This window comes from Heliangelus exortis, chromosome 1 (assembly GCF_036169615.1).
Source record: "Heliangelus exortis chromosome 1, bHelExo1.hap1, whole genome shotgun sequence".
Lineage (NCBI taxonomy): Eukaryota > Metazoa > Chordata > Aves > Apodiformes > Trochilidae > Heliangelus > Heliangelus exortis.
In genome coordinates, this window is record NC_092422.1 from 188,475,574 (window position 1) to 188,497,676 (window position 22,103).

The 22,103-nt window shown below is 35.8% G+C and overlaps 1 protein-coding gene across 1 annotated transcript in view; it reads right to left on the reverse strand.

The window, feature by feature from the left end:
* Positions 1-537: 537 nt before the first annotated feature.
* SEMA3A (semaphorin 3A) overlaps positions 538-22,103 on the reverse strand; it is a 165,727-nt gene continuing 144,161 nt past the window's right edge. The window contains exons 13-17 of the mRNA XM_071734053.1: positions 21,648-21,689; positions 16,093-16,250; positions 11,972-12,039; positions 6,329-6,471; positions 538-4,806 (exon numbers count right to left, since the gene is read on the reverse strand). Coding sequence (XP_071590154.1) covers positions 4,351-4,806; positions 6,329-6,471; positions 11,972-12,039; positions 16,093-16,250; positions 21,648-21,689 — 867 coding nt within the window. The 3' untranslated portion in view covers positions 538-4,350. The remainder of the gene's footprint in view (positions 4,807-6,328; positions 6,472-11,971; positions 12,040-16,092; positions 16,251-21,647; positions 21,690-22,103) is intronic.

Genomic DNA, 22,103 nt, shown 5'->3' on the forward strand with positions numbered 1-22,103 from the left:
TAGGTTTACCTAAGGATACAAGGGCATATCAATAACAGACATAACCTGTTTTATCCTGTTCGCTATCTGTGCAGGCCAGTTTCAAAAAAACAAAACAAAAAACAAAAAAAAACCCCACAGCATAGCTGTACTAACGTTAGCATTGCACAAACTGAATGTCATGGAGTATAGCAGCTTGCTGGTATTCACATGGCTTCCTGGCTAATTTAAAGTTTGGTTCATGGGCAAAGCGGGGTGTGTATATGTGTGTGTGTGTGTGTGTGTGTGTGTGTGGTTTTATCTGCAGAAGCCCATGCAGTTGTGCCAAAAGATAGGCTGAAGATAAAGTTTGTAGCTTTCATTTCAGGCATTAGTAGTTTGTAGTCTTCAAAAAGAAACACCACAATAAATACCATTAATAAAAATAGCAACCCTTCTGGCCCAGTAAACACAGCTTATATACATTGATAGCATTATATTGGCAAGAATGCACTCCATATGCTCACAAAGGTTACAGGACACATTTCCATGTAAACAGTCAAGACAGTGAACTTCAAATATTTGGAAGAAATGTTTATTTAACAACTGAATACATGCTAAAAGAAATAATTTACAGCAGCAGTTTCATTACATTTTTTTCTCTCCAGTTTTCTAGTTCCCATCTGAATCAAAGTGATAAATACAGAAGTAGAATTATTCACTACCCAGTGAGGAATGTGCTTAAAGAATAAGCACATAACTTTGGCACTGATGTAGCAAATAAACCACCTTATCACTTGTGTGGCAAAATCTTGCATTTTAGTATTATGCTGAACACACCGAAATGGAGTACCTCTAGATAACAGTACTTTACACTGTACCTCCTTATCTAGTTAGAAATATTTACACCTCTTTTGGCTAATGTGTAGGTAGCAAAAACTGAACTATTAAACACATACCATTGATATTCACTAAATAATACATAAAAAGGATCAATAAATGCGCATTCACATGCATTTAATTTAATTTTATGTTTTTTACATAGTGACTTTATGGGGTCAAGATTTAACTCTGTTCTGCGAAGATGCACATTTTGTCAGTTTGATGTCATAGTTTAACATAACCATACAGTTTTTAGGAGCCATTGAAGAAATTCCCATCTTTAGTGATCCATGCAGGTGCAAGTGTAGATGAGTAAGAATAAGATTCAATGCATTTTTGTTCCTTGCAAATGGCTAACTTAAACCAAATCAAAATAGATCTTTCTGGTTATATATTTCTCTCCAGCTTAAAAGCAACTTTTAACTTACATTTTCTAAAGTCTGTAACTAGAGGTTTAGAGGGTTTTATTGATGATTTACAGAAACACCATTTTAGCCTTTATCTTTAAACCTTATGTTCCTTTACACAATAATGACACAAAAGGGGGTATGAATTTTATAGAAGCTGCAGGGCATCTTCCTATACATGAATTCATTAAGGTCTACGTTCTTTGAAAAAAATTCATTTCACATCAGTATTAAAGGCTGGTTTAACTTGACCATTATATGACCTGAAAATAAAAAAAATTTCCACTGCTGGTTTGATACTCTAGCTGTTTATTTATGTATGCAAATATAAAGATCTAAATAAGACTAATCATGTCATCTAGGACTTGACTGAAGTTTGTAGGATCTGATCATATCAATTGTCCAAATAGACTGACAGATTATGGTAAAAAAATTGCAACTTTTGTTATTTTGTTCCCAAGGACTATCTTTTTCTATACAGAAAATGTATCTTTGAATCTTGATTTGATTAAATCTGTTTCTTCTTCAGGAGTGGTGAAAAGAGATTGCGTTTGGTTTGATTTTTTGCAGCAAGTTGCTATAGAACTAATTGCAATGACCAGGGTACAGAAAAAGGTTACCTAACAATTTCATTATCTTGTGAAAAAAGAAAACAAAGTCATTTGGGTCTGTTGAAACCAACCCGAGGTTAATTTTAAAACCATTTCCTTTTGTTGCAAAGAAGATTCTGATCATTTCATGATACAGAATAGCCCTACACAAAATGCTACAGAGTGTTCTGTGATTGTAATGTAAAAATTCAGCTAACAAAAATGCTCAGAAATTATTCATAAGCTGAACTGAAAATTAATACTTCTCTACAGGAAAGCACATAGCTGAACTTATGTTTTAATTCATCCCTACTCAGCACATCATGAAAGCATGGGAATTTAACAGCATATTAAAGTTCATGGGAGTCAAATTAAGCATAAGAGAAACTTAAAGTTGCTTTAAAACTAAATTGCCAAGTGCCTTTCTAAATCATGAGTTTACAGCCTTCTCCTGGGCTATTCAATGAATTCATTACTAAAGACTCAAATGACAAAAAATCTTCCAAGTTCACCCCCTGCAAAATATTCAAAGGGGACTAATGTGACTGGGTCATTAGTGAAAATCCAATTGCTATGGAGGCAAGAAGCCAAAGCTAATCAGAAGGATCCTTGAATTAGTGAGTGGCAAGGAGACTGGGACATACTGTGAGAGAAGCTGTCACAGCTGTTGTGTTATATTGTATCTGATAAGGACGTGAGTGCAGTGATCAATAAATAATCTGGAGTGAATAAAACCTAAACAGATCAGTCACCAATACAGACACACTTCTATATAAAAGCTCCTTTAGCAAACTAAGGACTTACTTCTAGTAATCTTCCCCACAATGACATTACTTGAAAATATGTCATTTACGGACTCTACCAAGATAAAATATGGGAGGCTGGAGAAAGATGATCTCAAAAGAACTGGACACCATAGAACTGGGGACCAAAGGCACATCTGTGCTGAGGTGAATACATCCACTACTTAAAACCCTAAACTGACACTTACGGTGCAAGTAGGTTGTCTGTTTTACCCTGTTGCTCTCCTGCATATAGAATAAGACAGAAGTGCTGAACCAAATTATCTGTTAGTATAAACTAAGTTCAATTTCATCAATTTATTACTGCAGCAGACTTCGCCCACAGATAAAACTGTCCCTTAAATCTTAAAAGAGAGAGCTGGCTTTGAGGTTATTGTTTTTGTGGTCTAGTGCTGGTTCTTTGCATCTGGGTGAGCTGGACCACAGAAAGAATGGAGCACTGAGAATCAGTAGTGTGGACATGTTTCTACCACTGAGCTGGGAACAAAACTCCTTAAACTGAATGTGAGCTTTGCTCATGGATATATGACAGTCTATGAGCCACAGGATTTAAATATTAGCATTCACAAATATTTACGAACCAAGAAAGCAAGAGTGTAATTAGTAGAGGGTATTTTAATGCTATTTACTTTTTTAATTAAAAAAAATATACAACTGAAAATCAATGCTCTCCTCTTCATTGTTTCAATCTCTAGCAAGGTATTATACAATTCAAATAATTTCAAATACCATACTTAGAAAAAAGAATGCTGAAAACTTCCATGCCATACAGCGACTTTCATGTTAAAATAGCTTAGTATTAAAATTGTTTTGAAGTTAAATGTCATATAGACTACTGAGAGGGGAGGAGGTTAATTGCAGTGTGACTAGCTCCCCTGGAAGATTTTCCAAACAAAAGAGTAAAGCAGCTCGTAATTGGAAGTTGTGTTTTCCTCTAAACCAATAATTAGAAAGTACAATATTTCTAAGACAAAGGTCTAATCTATTTTAGAAAAGAGCTAATGTTTGCTGCATATTTTTCATGGTACGTTTAAATTATAGTTTTAATAAAATACATCTTTAGATCAAAGCTGAAAGAAGTCATCAGTAGTAGGCCAGTGTACTCCACATTTTTTGTTCTTCCAGATGATGGATGGCTTATGTTGCTCAGATTTCCACAAACAATCTCATTCAGTATTGTTTTTCCTCTTCTAGTACATATAAACAGGAGAACTGGTAGACAAAACAAGAACAAAATCCTTGTGTCCAATCATGTATTTAGACGTTCATCAGCTTAATGAGTTCATGCAGTTTTTTAATGCAAGTCTAGAAATGGTAGTGCTGATGATGAAAGGTGGGGTTTGTTTTTTCTTTTCTTTAAGATGACAGCATGAAATACAGCATTTTTTTTTTTATATATCTCAGGCAACAGAGAAAGCAAAACTTGCCTGCTGAACACTTGTAGAACTTTTTGAGAAGTAAGCCTGGTCCAGGTGAGTTATCATCCTTGAAATTCTGGTCTTTCTGGTCTTACAATAGGAGCAGAGAGGAAGGACTTACTAGGAAAGTTAGAAATTGATTTTATTTAAACCTGGTGGAAACTGTTTGAACTTTCCACTCTTGTAAACATCCACATAATGCCATGAAAAAGTTCATGAATATTGCATTTTTTTTCCAGTTGTCTGTCTATACAAGTTTCTACTTGGATGAGGTTCCTAGAGGTAATGTAGCTCAGACACTCCGTGGTGCCCTCTCAAATTCATGGGTCCTCCTGTTCCTACCTTTTTTATTCTCTTGTAGGTGCTTCCACTTATTTGTGTTCACCTGCGCATTGGCAGGCCTTTGCCGGCGTTGTTTGCGGTCTCTTTTCCAAACCTGCTCACAGAACTCATCCATTGTGTTAAGATTGGGGTGATTGATTAACTGCATGAAGTCTCTATACCAGATCTTTTGACTGGGGGTCATGCTATTGGTAGCATCCTTGGTCTTGGAGGCATCACCATCATCTTCTTTATGGAGCAGCTCTTCCAGGTGGTCGGTGTCGATTACTTCCAGGGTCACTTTGAGCAAAGTTTGCATGAAGCCGTGTTCCACAGCATGACAAAAATAAATACCAGAGTCTCTCCGTTGAAGACTTCGAAGCAACAGGCCCTGCTCTGTTCGGATTATGCGATCATCCACTTTTATCTGTATTGGAAAAAAGTGGTAATTTCAGTAGGTGTCTTTCATGTATTTGCAACGCTATCCTCCAACTACTCTATTTCCTTACTTTCTCTCCTTTCAGCTGGTAATGCTTGGGACAAAAATACCCAGAACAACATGAATGGTTCCCTTGCCAATCACCTGCAGTTATAAAAAGCTCAAATACTCAGGAAAAACTACTGCAGTACTGCAAAGAGTTTGGGAGATTAAGAATTTTCCCCTTGCTGCTGTTCTGTATCAACTCTTTCAGATGGACTTGTTTGTAAGATTACAAAGATGGAAGCCTACAACCAGCAGATTTCACATCGATACATTTGGTTATATTACTGAGGTCAAATTTATCATTATCTTTTATTTAAGCCTATATATATTTGTCAGAAAGGTTCTCTGCCTTCCTATTGTTCCTTAATATAAAAAGTAGTTCATAGAACTGAGTTCTACATCCATGGAAAATTTATAAAGAAAGAATAAGGATTAAATCTCAAAATATTAATATTCAAAAAGCAGTTGTACAAAAATACTGTATTTTTATGAATTAACAAATATCTAGAATATAATATCATTCTTCGAATGCACGTGCCCCTTCAGACAGAAAGGGCACAAACCTGTCTGCAGCTCCAAGAAGAAATTCTAAATAATTTTCTACTTGAGCAAACAAAGCAAACACCAAAAACATATACAGTTGGTAATGTAACTGAGTATTTAGTACATGCTTTGAAAAAACCCAACCAACCAAACAACAAACTTCATGGTAGTTTGGGTATGTTTACAAATACTTCAACAAAACAAACAAGTTTTTGTTTCCTAGTTTCATCTCCTTACCTACTGCACTAGATTATTCTCTTAAGGTGCATGTGACCTAGCTAGATAGTAATATTACTTGAAAAGCTGGGTAAATAATAATGTAAGAACGTTGGTGACAAGAGGAGAAAACCAAAGTATCAGCTTAGTGTAATACAAGAAGGGAAAGTCAGTGGGTTTGCCTCCATCAATATTACTTTTGATGAAAAAAATGTGCAAGTATCCATATCATTGTGTCCACAGCAGTCCCTACTTCTTTCTGTTTCTGTCTTATCTGCAGTGCCTAGGAAATGGCCCTGATAGACTGTTTCAGTCAGAATACAACTAGATGAATGCATCTGGACTGTTTTTCATCTAATTGCAGTTTTATAGTGTTTGTATTAAGTTCAGTAAAACTCTAGTATGATGTTTTAGACAGCATGCTCCCTTATGGTATTTCTGAGATATCTAAGTGTGTTTTGCAGGGGTTCTGACCAGGGAGAGGATATGAATGTTTTCTGATGCAAGGCTGTTAAAGCTATTAGCATGTTTATGGGATTTTATGGTGATAAGAGGATGACTGTAGTGACCAACAGAAATTATGAAATTCCAGATAAATTCTGCTAAACTAAAATACAGATGGTTATTATTCTGTGAAAGACCAAGGTTCTCAAGTATATCTTTACAGAAAAGACTATTTCGATCTCTTAATTTTTTTCTACTGTACCTCTTCTTTGCGGTCATCATTTTGCTTCTGGAATTGCCAGTAGACTACAGCACGCTGAGATTTTGGACTGCACTCAAGAAAAGTGCTGCTATTCTCTACTCCATAGATAATCTTTTCCTCCAGGGTCTGACCACTTGGGTTATCTGTAAAGCAGGAAAAAAAGAATTAAAATTACCAGGGAAGAAAATCTTAATTGCTAAGTGAATTTGTTAATTTAGAAATTGGGCTCCCCTAAGGTGTTGAAAGATAAAAACATTAAAAGAAAATTTTCCCCATATCTGTATGCAATTTGGAAAATCACCATCAACATCTCTGTCTTTCTAAGGATCCCCCGTCGGGTTTTTTTATTATTTTAGAATTTTAAATCCCAACAGCTGTTAACATCTCAATATGTGAAGTTAATGAATTTAATTGTCATTTTTTGTGTAAACCTCATTATTATTCATCAAGGAAAACATCTAGAACATGACAAGAATTTTTAATAGTAAACTGTATGTAAAGCAAAAACTCAGGGTGTAGTTGCAGAATGTCTGTAATGATGCCTCCTGGGCTCTATCATCATAATACTTTAGAGCAAAGCAATAAAACATGAGGCTATTTAAAAGTAGTATAATGTGTTTAGATTATACAGCACTGCAGTTTGCTGAAGCTGCTAATGACCAGGAAAAACGTTTTTGAGGAAACAATCTTCAATTAATCATTTCCTCTCATACTGATATAATTTATGGAAATGTAATGAGGTTAATAAACCAGAGATCATGGGAAGGGAAAAAGAAAGTTTAATAAATTACTTCCTTTTGTAACAACAACGTTTCAAGATATTCATCAACTTGGTGGAAATATCCCATAGCTATAGGACTTATATGGCATTTGATTCTTCTCCAATACCACAAAGGCAGCAAGGCATCATATTTCAACTCTCCACCTTAGCTCTTTAAAATGCTGTTTTGGACCTAAGTGGCAATAGTACAATAATCCTGGAGAGCGGATGATGAGGAGGAATTGGTAAACTATTGAGTTTAACATTGTGTCGATCTCATGGGGTGTCCTGTCTCTTTGCCATTATTTGTCTTTTTTTCCATTTCATATTTTTGACCTTTACCACTGGAAATCTTTAAAACAGTTCTTTTGGTATGTTTTAACAGGGAAATCATGTCTAACTAAAATCATCTTAGAAAAATCCTTCATCAAGTTTTGTTTGCTTTCACTGCTGCTTTATTGTATTGGCCACGTTGCTCAGCAAATACAGGTGGTTTTCTGGAAGAATGAGCCAGAGATAAAAATAAAGTTGAGCTCCTGGTTTTATCTTGATACAGCAACCATGTCTTTCCATAATGTCTTGCAGCCCTGAGAGAGGATGGGAGAAGAGATGGGGCACAGAATAGGAACTGGTGCTTGCCCAGTTCTCAGTAAGGAGACATCAAATGGGGGATTAACACTTAGAGAGGGAGGGGTGAGTTTATCTTCCTCTGTTGGACTGTGAAACTTTCCAGCAAGTAGATGGGGTACTACATAAATAAGTGAAACAACTTTTATACATCTTTCAGAAACCACATCTTTATGAAGAATATCAGTGCAGCTTTGGGCCAGAAAGATGGGGAGCAATAAAGGAGTGAATTAGAAAGTTAAGAAGGGTAAGACAGCTGGAAGAGAATGTAGACAAGAAGAAAGCTCTGAGCTGGATCATGGGTGAATTTGTGTTGATGAAACAGAGAAACTGGAAGTATGTGAAGAGATTAACTGAATATAACTAGAAGTCACAAGATAAAGATTGGAAATGGACATGATGTGCTCATAACCCATGAGTCCAGATTCACATTGTGAATGGCTCGCTAATATCTTCCTGACTCTTCTGTCTCAGTTATGTACTGTAATTTGGGATCAGAATGTACACAGCTGAACCTGCATCCAAAGATCCTCACCTAGTCAACAAGAAGCAGTTTGATATCTGAACTGGGATTCACAGCAGACAGCACATGTAGGGCACTGCAGCATAAGACAGTCAGTAGGAAATGTCCCTTATAGCCTGGGACACATGCAACGCTGTTTCAGCAATATGTTTCTGTGAGATCTACAGGCTTCCAGAATAAAGGATGGAAACACAGAGTTTTCCCTCTAGGATGCATGTTCTATTTCAATCCCTTTCTCCCAGGCTCCACAAACTCTTAATCACAGATCCATCATGGCCCTTTAAAATGAGCAATCGCACAGTTTGGGTGCTTGCACTGGAAATATAACTATCGGAGCTATCTCCTAAGCTTTAGTAGACTTTGTGTCCTCTTCTCCCACATCCTTAATAGCTGATTTAACCAGCTGCATAGTAATGACACAGATTGCAGTACCACTTGACTGTATTTTGCTGAATCCATAATAGTCCCAGTGAATTACACAGGAGCACGTAACACTGTTCTCATTGGAGCTAGGCAGATAGTCTTCTAGTTCCTAAATATCAGTACAAAGGGCAGAAATAGATATTTATTTAGCAAGGAACCTACTGTCCATGTGCAGTTTTAAATTTTATAGAGAAGTTTCTACTGGAAAACATATACCTATTATACCCTTAATATTTAAGAAGATAGTCGCAAGTTTTTATCAAAGTCACCTTGAAAGAGGGTGCTCTGATGTCCTTTCAAACTTCTGAGTGTTTTCTTGGGTATGGTCCATGGCATTCTAGCATCTTAGAGATCACCATGGAGAGAGGAAGAAGCCCCCTTTAAATTTTGTCATAACTCCAGAAAATACAGTACAAGTGACAGTCATGAAATGAGTGAGGAAGGATTTAAGAGATCTCTCAAATTCCATTTCCATGATTTAAGGGAATAGAGGCAGATCCAAAATGTCTGTAAAGTTCATGTAATGTTGAGCACATAGAGTACAAGAAAGTTAAGCAGAGTGATGGAAAAATCACTGGATCAGAGTGTAGCTCTGGGACTGAGGAGACTAGAAGTAAGAATGAAAGTCTAGGAAGTTCAGAAGAGCAGCTAGAGGAACCAGAAAACTAAAGAAGTCATGAAGTTGGTTAATAAATTCAACTCAAAATCCTGTCTGAGAGCTGCAATTCCCAAAATGAACCCAACAGCAGTACAGGTTTACTACCCTGATAAATATCCTTTAAATAAATAATTCCTGATATAACAAAAGAAGTATGAGAGGCTAAGTACTTATACTAAGATTGCTTTGTAGATCAATAAATCTCACTATACAGTTAAATTCAGGGTGACTCTTTGAGCTTCCCCTCGGATAAATCACCTAAAAAACGTGCTGCTCAATTTACAAATTCGTCAAAAAAAAGAACTTGATGAATTTCTTAATAGCACTAGTATGTTACACTTAAAAAAATATTGTTCTTAAGTTGACACAAAGGTGATATGCTTTTAGTTTTAAGCATTAATGTCTGGCTAGACATGTGTACAACTAAGGATCCTCAGCTCCCTCTAATGTTGCTGCTTAGTAATTTTATACTACTAGTTCTTACATGAAAGGGCAACTGAAAGAACTACCTAAACCATACTAAAAGCATTTTTGGTTCAGATAGCAAAGTAATTGTCTGTAATGTCTCTAACAGTGAGGTACACATTAAGAGATTTTTCTTTTTTCTTGTTTCTGTTGGTTCACATAGAGAATCAGCTCGCAGTTAGTGCAAAGTAGACAAGCACTAAATGATTACTGGAGCTTATTTTTGGCTATAGACAAACCAAATTCTACAGTTGTTGTCCACAAAACTATATTCATAAGCAAGGAAAAAACTCAGCACAAGTTGGCATGGGAAGTTTATGGACCATGCAGCTGTCTATATAATGCATAATCATGTGTAAATGACAAATAAATATAGGAAAATTTCATTGGGTTACAATTCACTCGAGAGTGAGCTAAAACATTCATTGAGTATACTTTAAGGTATAGGACTTGGAACTGCATTGTCTCAGTATTTTTTGTAAGTTACTGATCCTTCTAATCATGCTGTCTTTATTCACTATTAAAACCAATTTTCAGTGGTATCTTGTCTCCTATTTACCCTGCTTCTTTAGACAAAGCTGTATTAAAGCTCCTTGAGATGGGGTGTTTCATATAACAGTTTTTTCCTGATCTTGATTTCTCATAATTGTTGTAATGAAAAGACTGTGCTGGATTATTGCCTTCACTTTAGACAGAAGATACATTTTCAGAAGAATATGTTTACCAAGTATGGGAACATACAAAAAACAAGGTGTTTTGAAATCCTTCTCTTCTTATAAAGAACAGACCCACAGTTGCATAAAGCATAGTTAGCAAGGGCAAGAGAATGTTGTAAGTGGTAGTCCAAGTCATGATTTTACTCATGAATAAAATGTCCAGGCAGTAAAAACAAAGCTGACATGTTTCTGCTGGTAATAATATGTTTCAATAAATAAAATAATTTTAAATAAAAAGAAACAATTTTATTTTGTTTATCCATGTTTATTGCCTGGGGAAATTTTCCTTTTGGAAACTGAAAGCGTCATCTCAGCCTCAATACATGGTCTCATGGATGGTCTCATCTGCACTGTATAAGTATTAGTAGATATCATGGAACTGAAAATGTGTAAACTTTCTACTAGTCCACACTGACTAGTTCAAATCTAAACTAGTGGTACAGTCATGAGTTCTCAAAGTATGACAACTGCATATTGATCATAGTCTATTGATGCACTTTTCCCCGCTGAGTATCTTGGTCTGAGTCTGACAATCAAGAAGTTAATGTTATGTTAAACTTACAAATGATTAAAAAGGAAGACTGTGAAAACTACTACTGAAACATAGTGGTGGGTTAGGTCTAGCCCACACAAGCCCACTTTGGACTATTTATCATTCCATTACAAGGACTGCAGGGACATGGGGGTTTTAACGTATCTCCATTTTCAGCCATCTCTTCCCTATTTATCTCACAAATATGTCCAGTAGTTTAATTGTCATTGCAGATGTACTACAAACGCGAGTGATCATTTTTTTCCAGTAGAGGGAAGTATTGCCTAAGTGTTCACTCACAGCACATGAACAGTTTTCATTTTCTGAGTGAAAATCTTCTGAAGACTTTGGCAACAAATAAGTAACTCTGAGAAGTTTTTTAGTCAAACAGTTCAAGACAGATCTGATCAATATACTATGAAAATGCAACCACTGGCAAAAAAAACCCAAAAGATGTCAAAGAAAACCCATGCTGAAAGCACAGGGGACAGGACTACTGCTAGAAACATCCTGATCTCCAGGCCTAATAGTGTAGCACCTACAACAAAGACCACTCCATATGTAGTCAAGGTAGTTAGTTATATGCTTTGTTACCACCCTATGCAATCATATTAAACAATATCCTTCTTGCTGTTCTGAAGGAGATTTGATTCATTTCTGACATAAGATGTTTAACCTAATTGTATGATATAATCAGGTAAACAAAGCAGAAAACTGAAAATGCTTAGCACTGTTAACTTGAGGGGCAAAAATAACAATCTTTAGTGTCTGATCCAAACCATTTTAAGCAAACTAAATGGGGATAGTATGTATTATATTCATCTTTGACAGATATTCAAGACAATTTCACCAACAAATCATTCATGTACTTCCTACACCTATGCACATTTTGTAAATTACATACAGATTTGTGGTAATTCAGTCATACCCATAACTCACCATGATGCTGCAAGTCTGAGCAGTGGGTAAGTGGGTCTCCATTTCTTATGTCTTGTCGTCTAGTTCGTCTGCAAAGAGATTTGAAAACCGTTAGTGACCTTCTCATTGACATTTGCCATGATGGAAGAGCAATTAATGGAACATATATATAATTACATAGGTCACAAGAGCACCTAAACAACACTAGGAAGGAAATCACATTCTTACTACTGTATTCTATGCATTATCACAGTTTGTAGAATCAGCCTTGACTCTTACACGTAAAGTGCTGGGAAACTGATAAGTACATGTCTCTTGCACTCAGCCAATGAAGTTTATTTTAACTGTGTTGGCACCAGAGGCATGGACAAATTACTTGATTCAAAGATACAGGGACTACTAAAGGATCAGAGCACATACAGTACAGTTTAACATGCATCAAAACCCATAAAGAAGCTGCCCTTTTTCTGCAAGTACAGAACACTTTAAATATCATGGCATCTTTTAGCTAAATGAAGTGTTAGGATGGGCAGCTTTGAAAGAATGTTAAAGTACTGCATTTTGTCCAAAATTTGAATTACACAGAAATTTCAGCCACTCTAGTTCTCACTAAAACATTTGTGATAAAACCTTTTCCGTAACTATTGCTATTAAAATAAACAGAATAAAATGCTTGGGTACAAAGATTTTGTAATGTAATTTACTTCATCCTTTGTAGCTTTAGCCTGGGTTCTAGCTTTTACTGAATATCCATGTAACATAGTATATTCTTTCCCCATCTTGATTCCCACTGACTCTTTCAGAAATTTGTTCTAAAAAATGTATTTCACAGGGAAAAAAAAGCTTTTAAAATAATTTTGTTTGGCATTTGTTGTTCTCTTTGTCTGCTCCTACCTTTATTTAAATAGCTGTGACACAAAATTCAATTGAGGCAGAGTAAAGTGTTTCATACTAAAAAAAAAAAGAAAAAAAGAACAAGGCAAACAAAGATGTGTTTCAAGTGTGAGCACTTTACTTTAGGAATCAGAGAAAGCCTGAGGGCTTGCAAAATTAGAGGAGAACAAAGAGGATTAGGCTGCTGAACAATGCTGTGATTTCAGATTATGGCATCCAGCAACGGATATGCAAAAGTCAAGTAGCCTTGTAAAAAGCACTGTTGGTCACTCCCCTGTGACAACAGCCCACATTTTAAAAAAGCTGTTGTTCTGCATTACAGAGACCATCTCTCTTCTCTTTACTGGCTCTGTTTGCAGCCTCTCACTAACAGCCCAGCATCAGCACATACTGAGAGTTCTCACAGAGGCACCATCAACTGCACAGCTGACTGCGCTTGGCTGAAAGATTTTAACCATATTTCTTCCACTGAAAACTACTGAAATGTTAAACCTGCAATTAGTTATGTGAAGTATTGCAACAAGGTTTTTTTCTGGGAAGAATGTGCCTTTTTATATTATTCTGAATAAAAACTTCCTTCAAATTATGAATTAGGACATCTTTTCATGTTTTAGTATGAAGGAATCTTCTGTTGATATGTGATTAAAAAAATACTAAACCTAATTTCAGATATCTTCTTCATGCTACTCATTACCGATGAATAAAAATACACCAGAGCATAAAAAAACAAAGATTCTGTTACTCCTTCCTGATTTTTCACATACAGCATATTTATAGGATACTATTTGTAGAAAAGAAAGCTGTGGAACAACTCATATTGCTGTCAATGGAGTTTGGATTAGATGTTTAGCTTGAATCTCAGGAAAATGTCACACTTATCACCATTGTATCAACATGCTGATTTATGAAATATGAACCAGAACACATCTTCATGGAGTAAGGTTAAGTGGTCACACTACAGGAGCTCTGAACTGTCATTTAGGCTTGTTAAATACACAAAGAAAGAAAAGTAAATTACAATAATGGCTCATGAAAGCTCTTTTTTAAAAACAAACAAACAAACAACCCACAAGAAAAAAAAAACCCAAAACCTGAAACCAAAATTCCAAACCAACTATTAATAAACATCTGTACAATTGCCTCAGGACTCACCTTCCCCAATATTTCTGGAACCTAAAGTTACAAGGATTCATTATTAGGAAGATGTTGACATCTAAGCTGTTTCCAGAAATTCTGACTTTGTCATACATGTATTCAAAGCTGACTTGAGGCAGTGGGTACAGCAGGTACCAGGTAAACAGAGAATCCTCTCCTCCAGTTACACAAACCTTTATCTTGCTGCTACTGCCGAGGGAAAAACTGGAGGAAGTAGGGGTAGAGAGTGACTTTTTCTGAATGCTTTGTCTGGATCTCAGTATCCCAGGAGTTTCTTTTTCTTTCATTGTGGCATGAAGAAGAGTACATTCTGCACCTCAAAGTTATCCTGTAGCTGTGCAACCCACTTTACTCCCCAGTAACTCTGCCCCTTAATCCCTGTAAGAAGAGGTCCTAGTGCCTTTGCCCCTGAGGGCAGTAGCAAACTCAGTTCGCTGTTTAGTAAGTAGGAGAGATGAGTAAAGAAAATTAAAGAGCCCTTCTTCTTCCATCATTGTGCGCAGATGGAAGCACACAGAAGGATGTGCTCTCTCTGAGTCTTGAGGTGGGCTGGGAGTAGGAATGGGTGCTAGTGAATGCTCACAAAGGATGAAGCTCAGGAATAAAGTTTAGTAGGGAGGTAGCAGGGAAGAGTGATTCAGTGGTTCCTGATTTCCCCATCTTCTAAAACTCAAAGGTAGTAATCAGCCACACTAACTTCTAACCCTAAAAACTTTTACATCAAATTAATTCCCCAGGATCCCCTTGAAAACATCACTGTTCCTCCTGTCTTTCCTCCTTGTCCTCCAGAGAAACTTCTGTGCTTCCACCATAGATTTGAATTAAACTGTGCAGCTGAGAAAATTTGACCAGCTCTTCTTTTGGGATGGGTTCAGGATCTTCTTTTAATTATTTTCTAAAGAATTTCCTAAAAAATTGGTCTCATATTAACTCTGTTTACTGGTGAAAATACAGAACCTGATGCTCCTCAAGCAGCTTTTTCTTTTGTCAGCAAGATTTGTTTGGCATACATTGTAATGCAAACCTTAACATTTTAATCCTCTCCATCTGAAATGTCTGTGACATAAATGCTACTTCCCATTCTTTACCACATTTCATTTCCAGCAACAAACAGTCCAAATCTGGAATTTGGAATCCTGACATTTTCAATTAAGTATTTGTCACCAATCCTTTTATGTGTATGAACCCTTACGTATATAAAACCTTGGATTCCCTTTTTCTTCATAAGTGCAAGATGTTTGGCATATTCAATTTAATGTAACCCCTTTTAATCATTTTAGCCAGTTTATCATGTAACTGTCAACAGTACACCAATGTCTGTTCTTATTTGCAAGTGATTATTCAGTTACTCCTAGTTTCTACTTAAGTAGCTAAGAGCTGTTCAGTTACTATCTTACATAATTTAAGATCAAGAATTTCAGAGACAAAGGCAGGCAAATAAAATATTTTAAATTTTCAGATCAGGCAACTAGGACTTGTAAATTTTTACTAAAAATTATATTTTTCACTTGCAGCATTGGTTTTCTCTTAAGCTTTGCCTATAGCATCAGTGCAGAGATAATGCAAAATAGAGGGTATTCTGATCTGGCAGCAGTTAGACACACATCAACACATGCAAATTACATTTTTGAATAATAACAATAATGTTATATATCACTAAAAAACCCTTTTCATTCATGTCCAAACACTTAAAATATTTCCTTTGACTTGGAATTCATAAAAATAAAAGGATGTTTACTTGGGCAAACAACTCTTTTCTTTTAATATCAAGTCCCTTCCTAATGTTAGAGAAAGGCATATTTTTTTTCTTTCTTGCCATTTATTACTGAATATAAAGTTATGAATTAATTTCAGAGAAAACTCTTCTAAATTTCTTTCACAAAAGCTTTTTAAGCCAGCCCAAAAAGTAGCAGTGTTCACTTTAAATTAACCAAGACTTCATATTGCTTGTAACTCCCACAACTGTGTTTTCTTTGGAAGAGAAAGAGCTCCAGTTAACCATTCCATGAAAAATCTCCAAAGCCCTCTGGTCATATTGAGACCATCAGTTAAAACAAATCACAAACCATGCAGACATCTGAAGCTGTCCCTACCTCTTAGCAGTGGGGAAGTAACGTGAGCAGGAAGAACCATCCCAGGCACAGTAAGGGTCTCTTGCAAGGCAACACTCAGCACATGCTTTTCCATACACATCACAGCGGTGCAAAGGAAGCTGTGAAACTCCAGTGACTGAGCCAATGTAGAGCTGTTGCTGTGATCAAGGTTGAAAAAAAAATTACAAAATGCAAGTTGCCATTTTTTTCCTAGGAAAGCATTTAAAAAGTTACATAATGATATGTTAGGTCCACTTTGTATTGCCATTGTATTTGTCAACTACAATAAAGGATTATGATCCTGATGTACACTAAAAGAATGAGGAGAAAATTGTTCTCAGAATAAAAAAAATCAGATGGAGCTTTGTACGAAGCTCCCAGTAGCTTCTCTAAACAGTTAGGAAAATTTAAATACTCTTCCAATTTTTATTTTCTATTCAGATTCCTGCACTGAAGAAGTGCTACAATCAGTGACAACACAATTAAGTGAGAGGAGATGGCTTTATTTTGGATTAAGAACGGTGTTGAGTGGTTGATGTAATTCAAATGCAGAAAGAAGCCATGAAGTAAAATAAAAAAAGATGCAAACAAAATGAACTACAGCTAGTATGGCATCACAACAGAATATCTTGTCTCTCTCAATTTCCTGCCTGGTATCAAATTCATGTGTCCCAATAGGGAACTTGATCCCCAGTGGGACATAAGGAAACTGAACTACTGATCCCATATGAAAGACCAAATTGAGATTTTTCAGCTTAGCACTACCTCTAAAAAGAAAACAAGTATGAGTATATCATCTGAGATACAAAACTAGCAGAAAATAAAACAAATAAACAAAAATTAAATGGCATAAACCTTCTGTTTTGGAAATACTGACAGTTTACCACCAAAAGCTTAAACTTTGTCACCCATACTGGAGCATTTCTTTACAAGGATTCACTCCATGTAGTCACATCAAGAAAATACAAATTTGTATTAGTTTCTCTTCCTTAAAATGTAAGGCTGGCGTGAAAAATAGGATTTCCAGAAATGTTATCAAAATACTTCATCTCCCACATTATGGTGTCCCAGAGGTAACATTTCCAGGGAATTTGGGGATGGAAGGTGTCTGAGGTCACCTACCAATTGGAAATGATACTGGATACCAGTAGACAGCAAAATCAAAAACACTCATAAAAGGTGTTGCATTAACTTCTTTCAGAGACAGCAACTTGGCAGTTTATACAGACATATAGACAGAAACATCCCGTGTATTTATATAAACATCAGGATTTTCTCAAGGAAAACATGACAAGGAAAGCCCCCAAAGGAAAATTCACTGGTAAATTGCAAACTAAGCCCCTTCTAAGCAGCTGCTTCTATCTATTAGAGTGCTGTAGTTCAACTGTAAACTCACATTCTCTGGGTAAGAATCTCTGACCCCACAGAGCTCTACACAAAGCCCTGCCTGTAGGTACCAGTCCCTATCAGTGCTGTATTCCCAAGAAGCAGACGACAGGCAGCAGACCTGATAAGCCAACCCTTTCTAACTTAAGTCACTTAATGAAATACCCAGCTTAGGTATTTCTGCAGTAAAAAGAGCAGTAATTCAAATCTTAGGTGACCTAAACATTTCTCAAGGGATGCTTTTTCTCTTTACTGATTATGGTAGCAGCATAGGTCAAATTAGAGCTTCAGTTAAGTATCTTAAATGTCCAGATGGTATTGATCTGAGTACTATGTAATTGGAGCATTACAATTTATACCAGCATGTAGCAATGTGTGGTGCAACTAATAAAAAAATCAACCCAGAGAATGCACATGGGAAAATAAAGAATGATGTGATGGTTTCCATGTAACCTTGTAGGCAATTTCATTTGACAAAAACCCTCCCTGATTTTTAATGAATGTCTTTAGAATTAAAGAATTAACAGAAATAGAGGTGAAAAACAAAACAAAACAAAACAAAAAACTGTGAGGCTTAAATAGGGATATATAAAGAGTCTGTTCCATGCAAATAAGTTCATAATGTTCAGTTAGTGGACTACAGCATACGTTTCAGGTGCTGCACAGCCTGAAGGCTCCTGCCCTGTTTGCTGATCTTCTGATCATGGTTTTAGACTCCAGCTGGTGATCATTATTCTGGACACTAATAATATATAAATCCAGGCATCAAGGAATTCAGAAAATAGTAATGGAATGATTTGCATCAATTGCCTGACCTTGCTTTTCTATACAGTCAAACGACCTTTTGGGCAACCAATCTCTCCTCAGAGTTGTTAATTTAAGAAATCAGCTAATTTTCAGATCAAATCTGAGGGAAAAAAAGAACAACTTTACTCTAAAAATTCTTGCAGAAGTATCAAAACTTAAGAAAAACTGAGGAGACTAGTGTTTTAAGCAAACCAGTGACTTCTGTTTGCCCCATGGTGCTGCCCAAAATACAAAGATAAAAGAATTTTCCATTTGCAAGTAAAAAAACCCAAAAAACAAACAAACAAACAAACAAAAAAAACAACAAAAAAAAAAAAAAGAAAAAAAAGAAAAAAGAGAGATGGAAAAATAACATGCTAAAAAAAGAGCTTAGGCAGAACTTTGAAAAGAATTCTAGGGAACGTGAGATTCAAATTGAATTTAATTTCATTTTATGTCATGAAAAGTAACTAATGCAGAACAGTTTGAGGGGGTGTGAAACATCCATTTTGAGCTGATCTTTTCTATATACTCATTAGGGACAGAAATTGTGATCTTTGAATAAAGTATTTTGTGAAAAGTACTATGAAAGTAGTCACTAGGGTTGTTTTGAAGGTCTCTGCCTTGCCCTGCATTTGACTGCAATTCTTACTAAGGAGAAACAAAAGATCTATGCAGCAGTTCAATAGACAAGGAGATTGGCCCGAAGTAGCCGAAGTAGCTTTTTTTCCCCATCTTATCAGAAATCCAATGGCTTTTTAAAAACAAATCTGACCCTAAGCAAAAGATGAGAACTTGATCCATAAAAAGTCATCTGTGTTTGAAAGCCAGGCCTGAATTTTTGGCCCGTTTCGGCATTTTTAAAGGAAGGGAAAATTATGGTATCCCACCTGATAGTCTCAGGGCCGAGTGGTAGCCAGGGGCTCCCTGGAAGCCTGGCAGCAAGGCATGTAGTGGCTCTAGGATGCCATATTAACCATACTAAGTTATTCAGTAACCATATTATGTTATTCAGGTAGTAAGACTACAAAAACCTAAGGCTCTGAACCCAATTGGTAGGAAGATGTATTTTCAGTGAAAAAATATAAATATAATACCTGTATCCAGGATTATCCAGCCTGTATCCAGGCTTAGTCTAGCATATAATGGCAAAATTTCCTTGCTCAAAGTCACTCTTGCTCAGAGGTCAAGTTCATATTCATAAATAGAAACCTGGGAGTTCCATACTATTAAACTTAGCATAAGTTCTGCTCCTTAGTAATCTGTAGAGTTTGCTCTTTAGGAAGAAGAGTCATTTGTAACACATCACATTGACACAATGGCAAAAGAGGCAGCTTTGGACCACCAGTGTGGTAAAAACACCCCATCCCATGTTTTTATAATTGAATATAAGATCTTTTAGTGAAAAAAGTAAATGAATGATTGCTTTAAAGTTATTCAATATGGCATGCTGGGTTTACTGTTTACATCTCATGCTCCTGCTTTCTACAGTGCTTAGAATTATTGTGCTGTTTATATGAAAAATGCCCTGCTTATCAGAATACAAAGAGTAAAGTGTTTGAGCTATAGAACTACAGTATTTTAAAATTATAAATACAAAATGGAAAAGGTTGCCATACACATATTGGATACAGACACACTGTGCCAAAAGCTTGACATACTGTATCATGATTCTGTCATTTTTATCCTGAGGTTAGTTGATTTTTCATGAGCCCAGCCACGCCCGAAAAGTTGTGGTTAATGCTCTTTTTTCTCTTTAGACAATTTCAGCAGTGTACATTTGTTTTCCAAAGACCCAGTGAAGATTGTAAACTCTCCTGAATAACTAAAGATGCTTTGAAGAAGAGGTTGCATGAAAAGAGGTTTGCAAGGTCCATTATGAAGTCTGATTGGCTACTTTAGGGACTCTGCTTATAAAAATAATCCAAAGCAGGGCATTTTGATATGATGTGAATGTATACACAACGTGACAGGTTTGTTTTAAAATATACCAGTTTTCAATAGTACATTTTTTTTTGTCCTGCCATTTTTGTTGTTTTAGGTGGTATGTTAGAAAAGTGGCCCCAACAAAATGCTTTCTGTCAAATACATTAATGTTTTCAGACAACTTTCCTAATAACAGTGAAATTTGAGTTAAATATGTAGAATTTCAAACACAATATGGAGCTCTGTCCACTACAGAATTAATTTGACTTCTGTTTAATAATGTATAGAGTGAGGTAGATTTATTAACTTAATCTTATTTATGACACACGGAATTTTTAGGGCACCCAGTCCTAGAAGACCAAATCTCCTTTTTATCAATATTAATGGGAAAAATTATGTGTGAACAAGTTGCTTGCATTTACTGAATTAGGCTCCAAATCAACACAAACATGAAAAAGAAAAAAAAAAAGTTTTATTACGTTAAATTTGACATTAAATTTTTATGTCTCAGACTTCTGAGACAGGAAATGACAGTGGGTGAGGTCCATCTACCTAATTCCAGACAGAACTGGAAGATAGGCCCCTAATACACACTTCACTGCCAGACAGCAACCCAAAGTTCTTTGCAAGACTGCACAATTCATCAGCTGCTTTACAAAGAATTGTAATGATAATTACCCATATTTGCTCAGATATAAAGGAATCACTTTTACTATAAATCAGACGAAGCTCTTCCTCCATCCATCAAAAAATCAAATTCATTTTAGTTATGGTCTGATCTACAATGAAGGCTGTAGTACACATCTTTTCTTGAAGAAGTTATTTATGAGTGCACCCAGCAGAAAGTAGGAAATATAAATTCTGATGTCTGGAAGCCATACCCCAACCATGTCACTGAACAAGATATCCATGGTAAATTTGGACTAAACCAATTCTACCCTCTTTGTTAAATGTTTTGTCATGCATGTCCACGAAGTGAACGGGCATTGGACAGGAAGACAGGAGGATGTCTCATTTCTATTGAGACTTTTTTTGCTTCTACTAATTTATACTCATTTTTTGCTTCTACTATCTGCATTTTTTATGATTATTCCTACAGAGGCTGGAATCAGTCCCGATAAAGCAAGGGGCCAAGTTTGGCTGTACCTTTTGTACTGGTTCTTTGTACAGAACATTTTGTAATATGGGATTTTAAAAAAAAAATTAATTTTTTTTTTTTTTAGAGAGCCTCCAGACAGCTGTTTACTTTGTGTTTAGTGTACACCTAACCAGTAAGTAACACAAACTAGATTTTTTCTTTCTATACCACATTTTCTGAGAAACTACTGATGTTTATGTGGAAGGATGGGATGCTGCTGCTGTAATTAATATGTCTCTACTGACTGCCAAGTTACTGTCTCTGAAAGACAGAGACCAATAAATATTTAAAAATAACTCAAAGTTTGTGCATATAGTACCTGTTTTGTGGAAATTTTCATTGCTGAAATAACGGTAGGTTCCTAGGGAAGAAAAGAAAAAAAAGAAAAAAGAGTTAAAATATAAAATAATAAAATAATAATTAAATAATTTATGTTATAAACCTAAAGTTCTCCTTGAATGCTGGTGGTCTCACTTAGAAATCCTGAAAAAAGACTAGATACTCCTTGGTAGTAGTGTTTCTTATTGCCTTTTGCAGTGGAATAGTTTATACCTGTAAGTAAAACAGAACATGTTTACATACCTGGCTGCATCTTGGATTGCCATGCTGATGTACAAATATAATTTTCCATGATTATTACCATTTCATTGTGATGAATTTTTACTAGTTTCACATCTTAAAAATAATTTTTACGCTTAAGATTCAAACTAAATTTAACCTCCCAGATAATATGAAGATAATAATGGCTGAATCAAAACACATAGGTACTACTGAA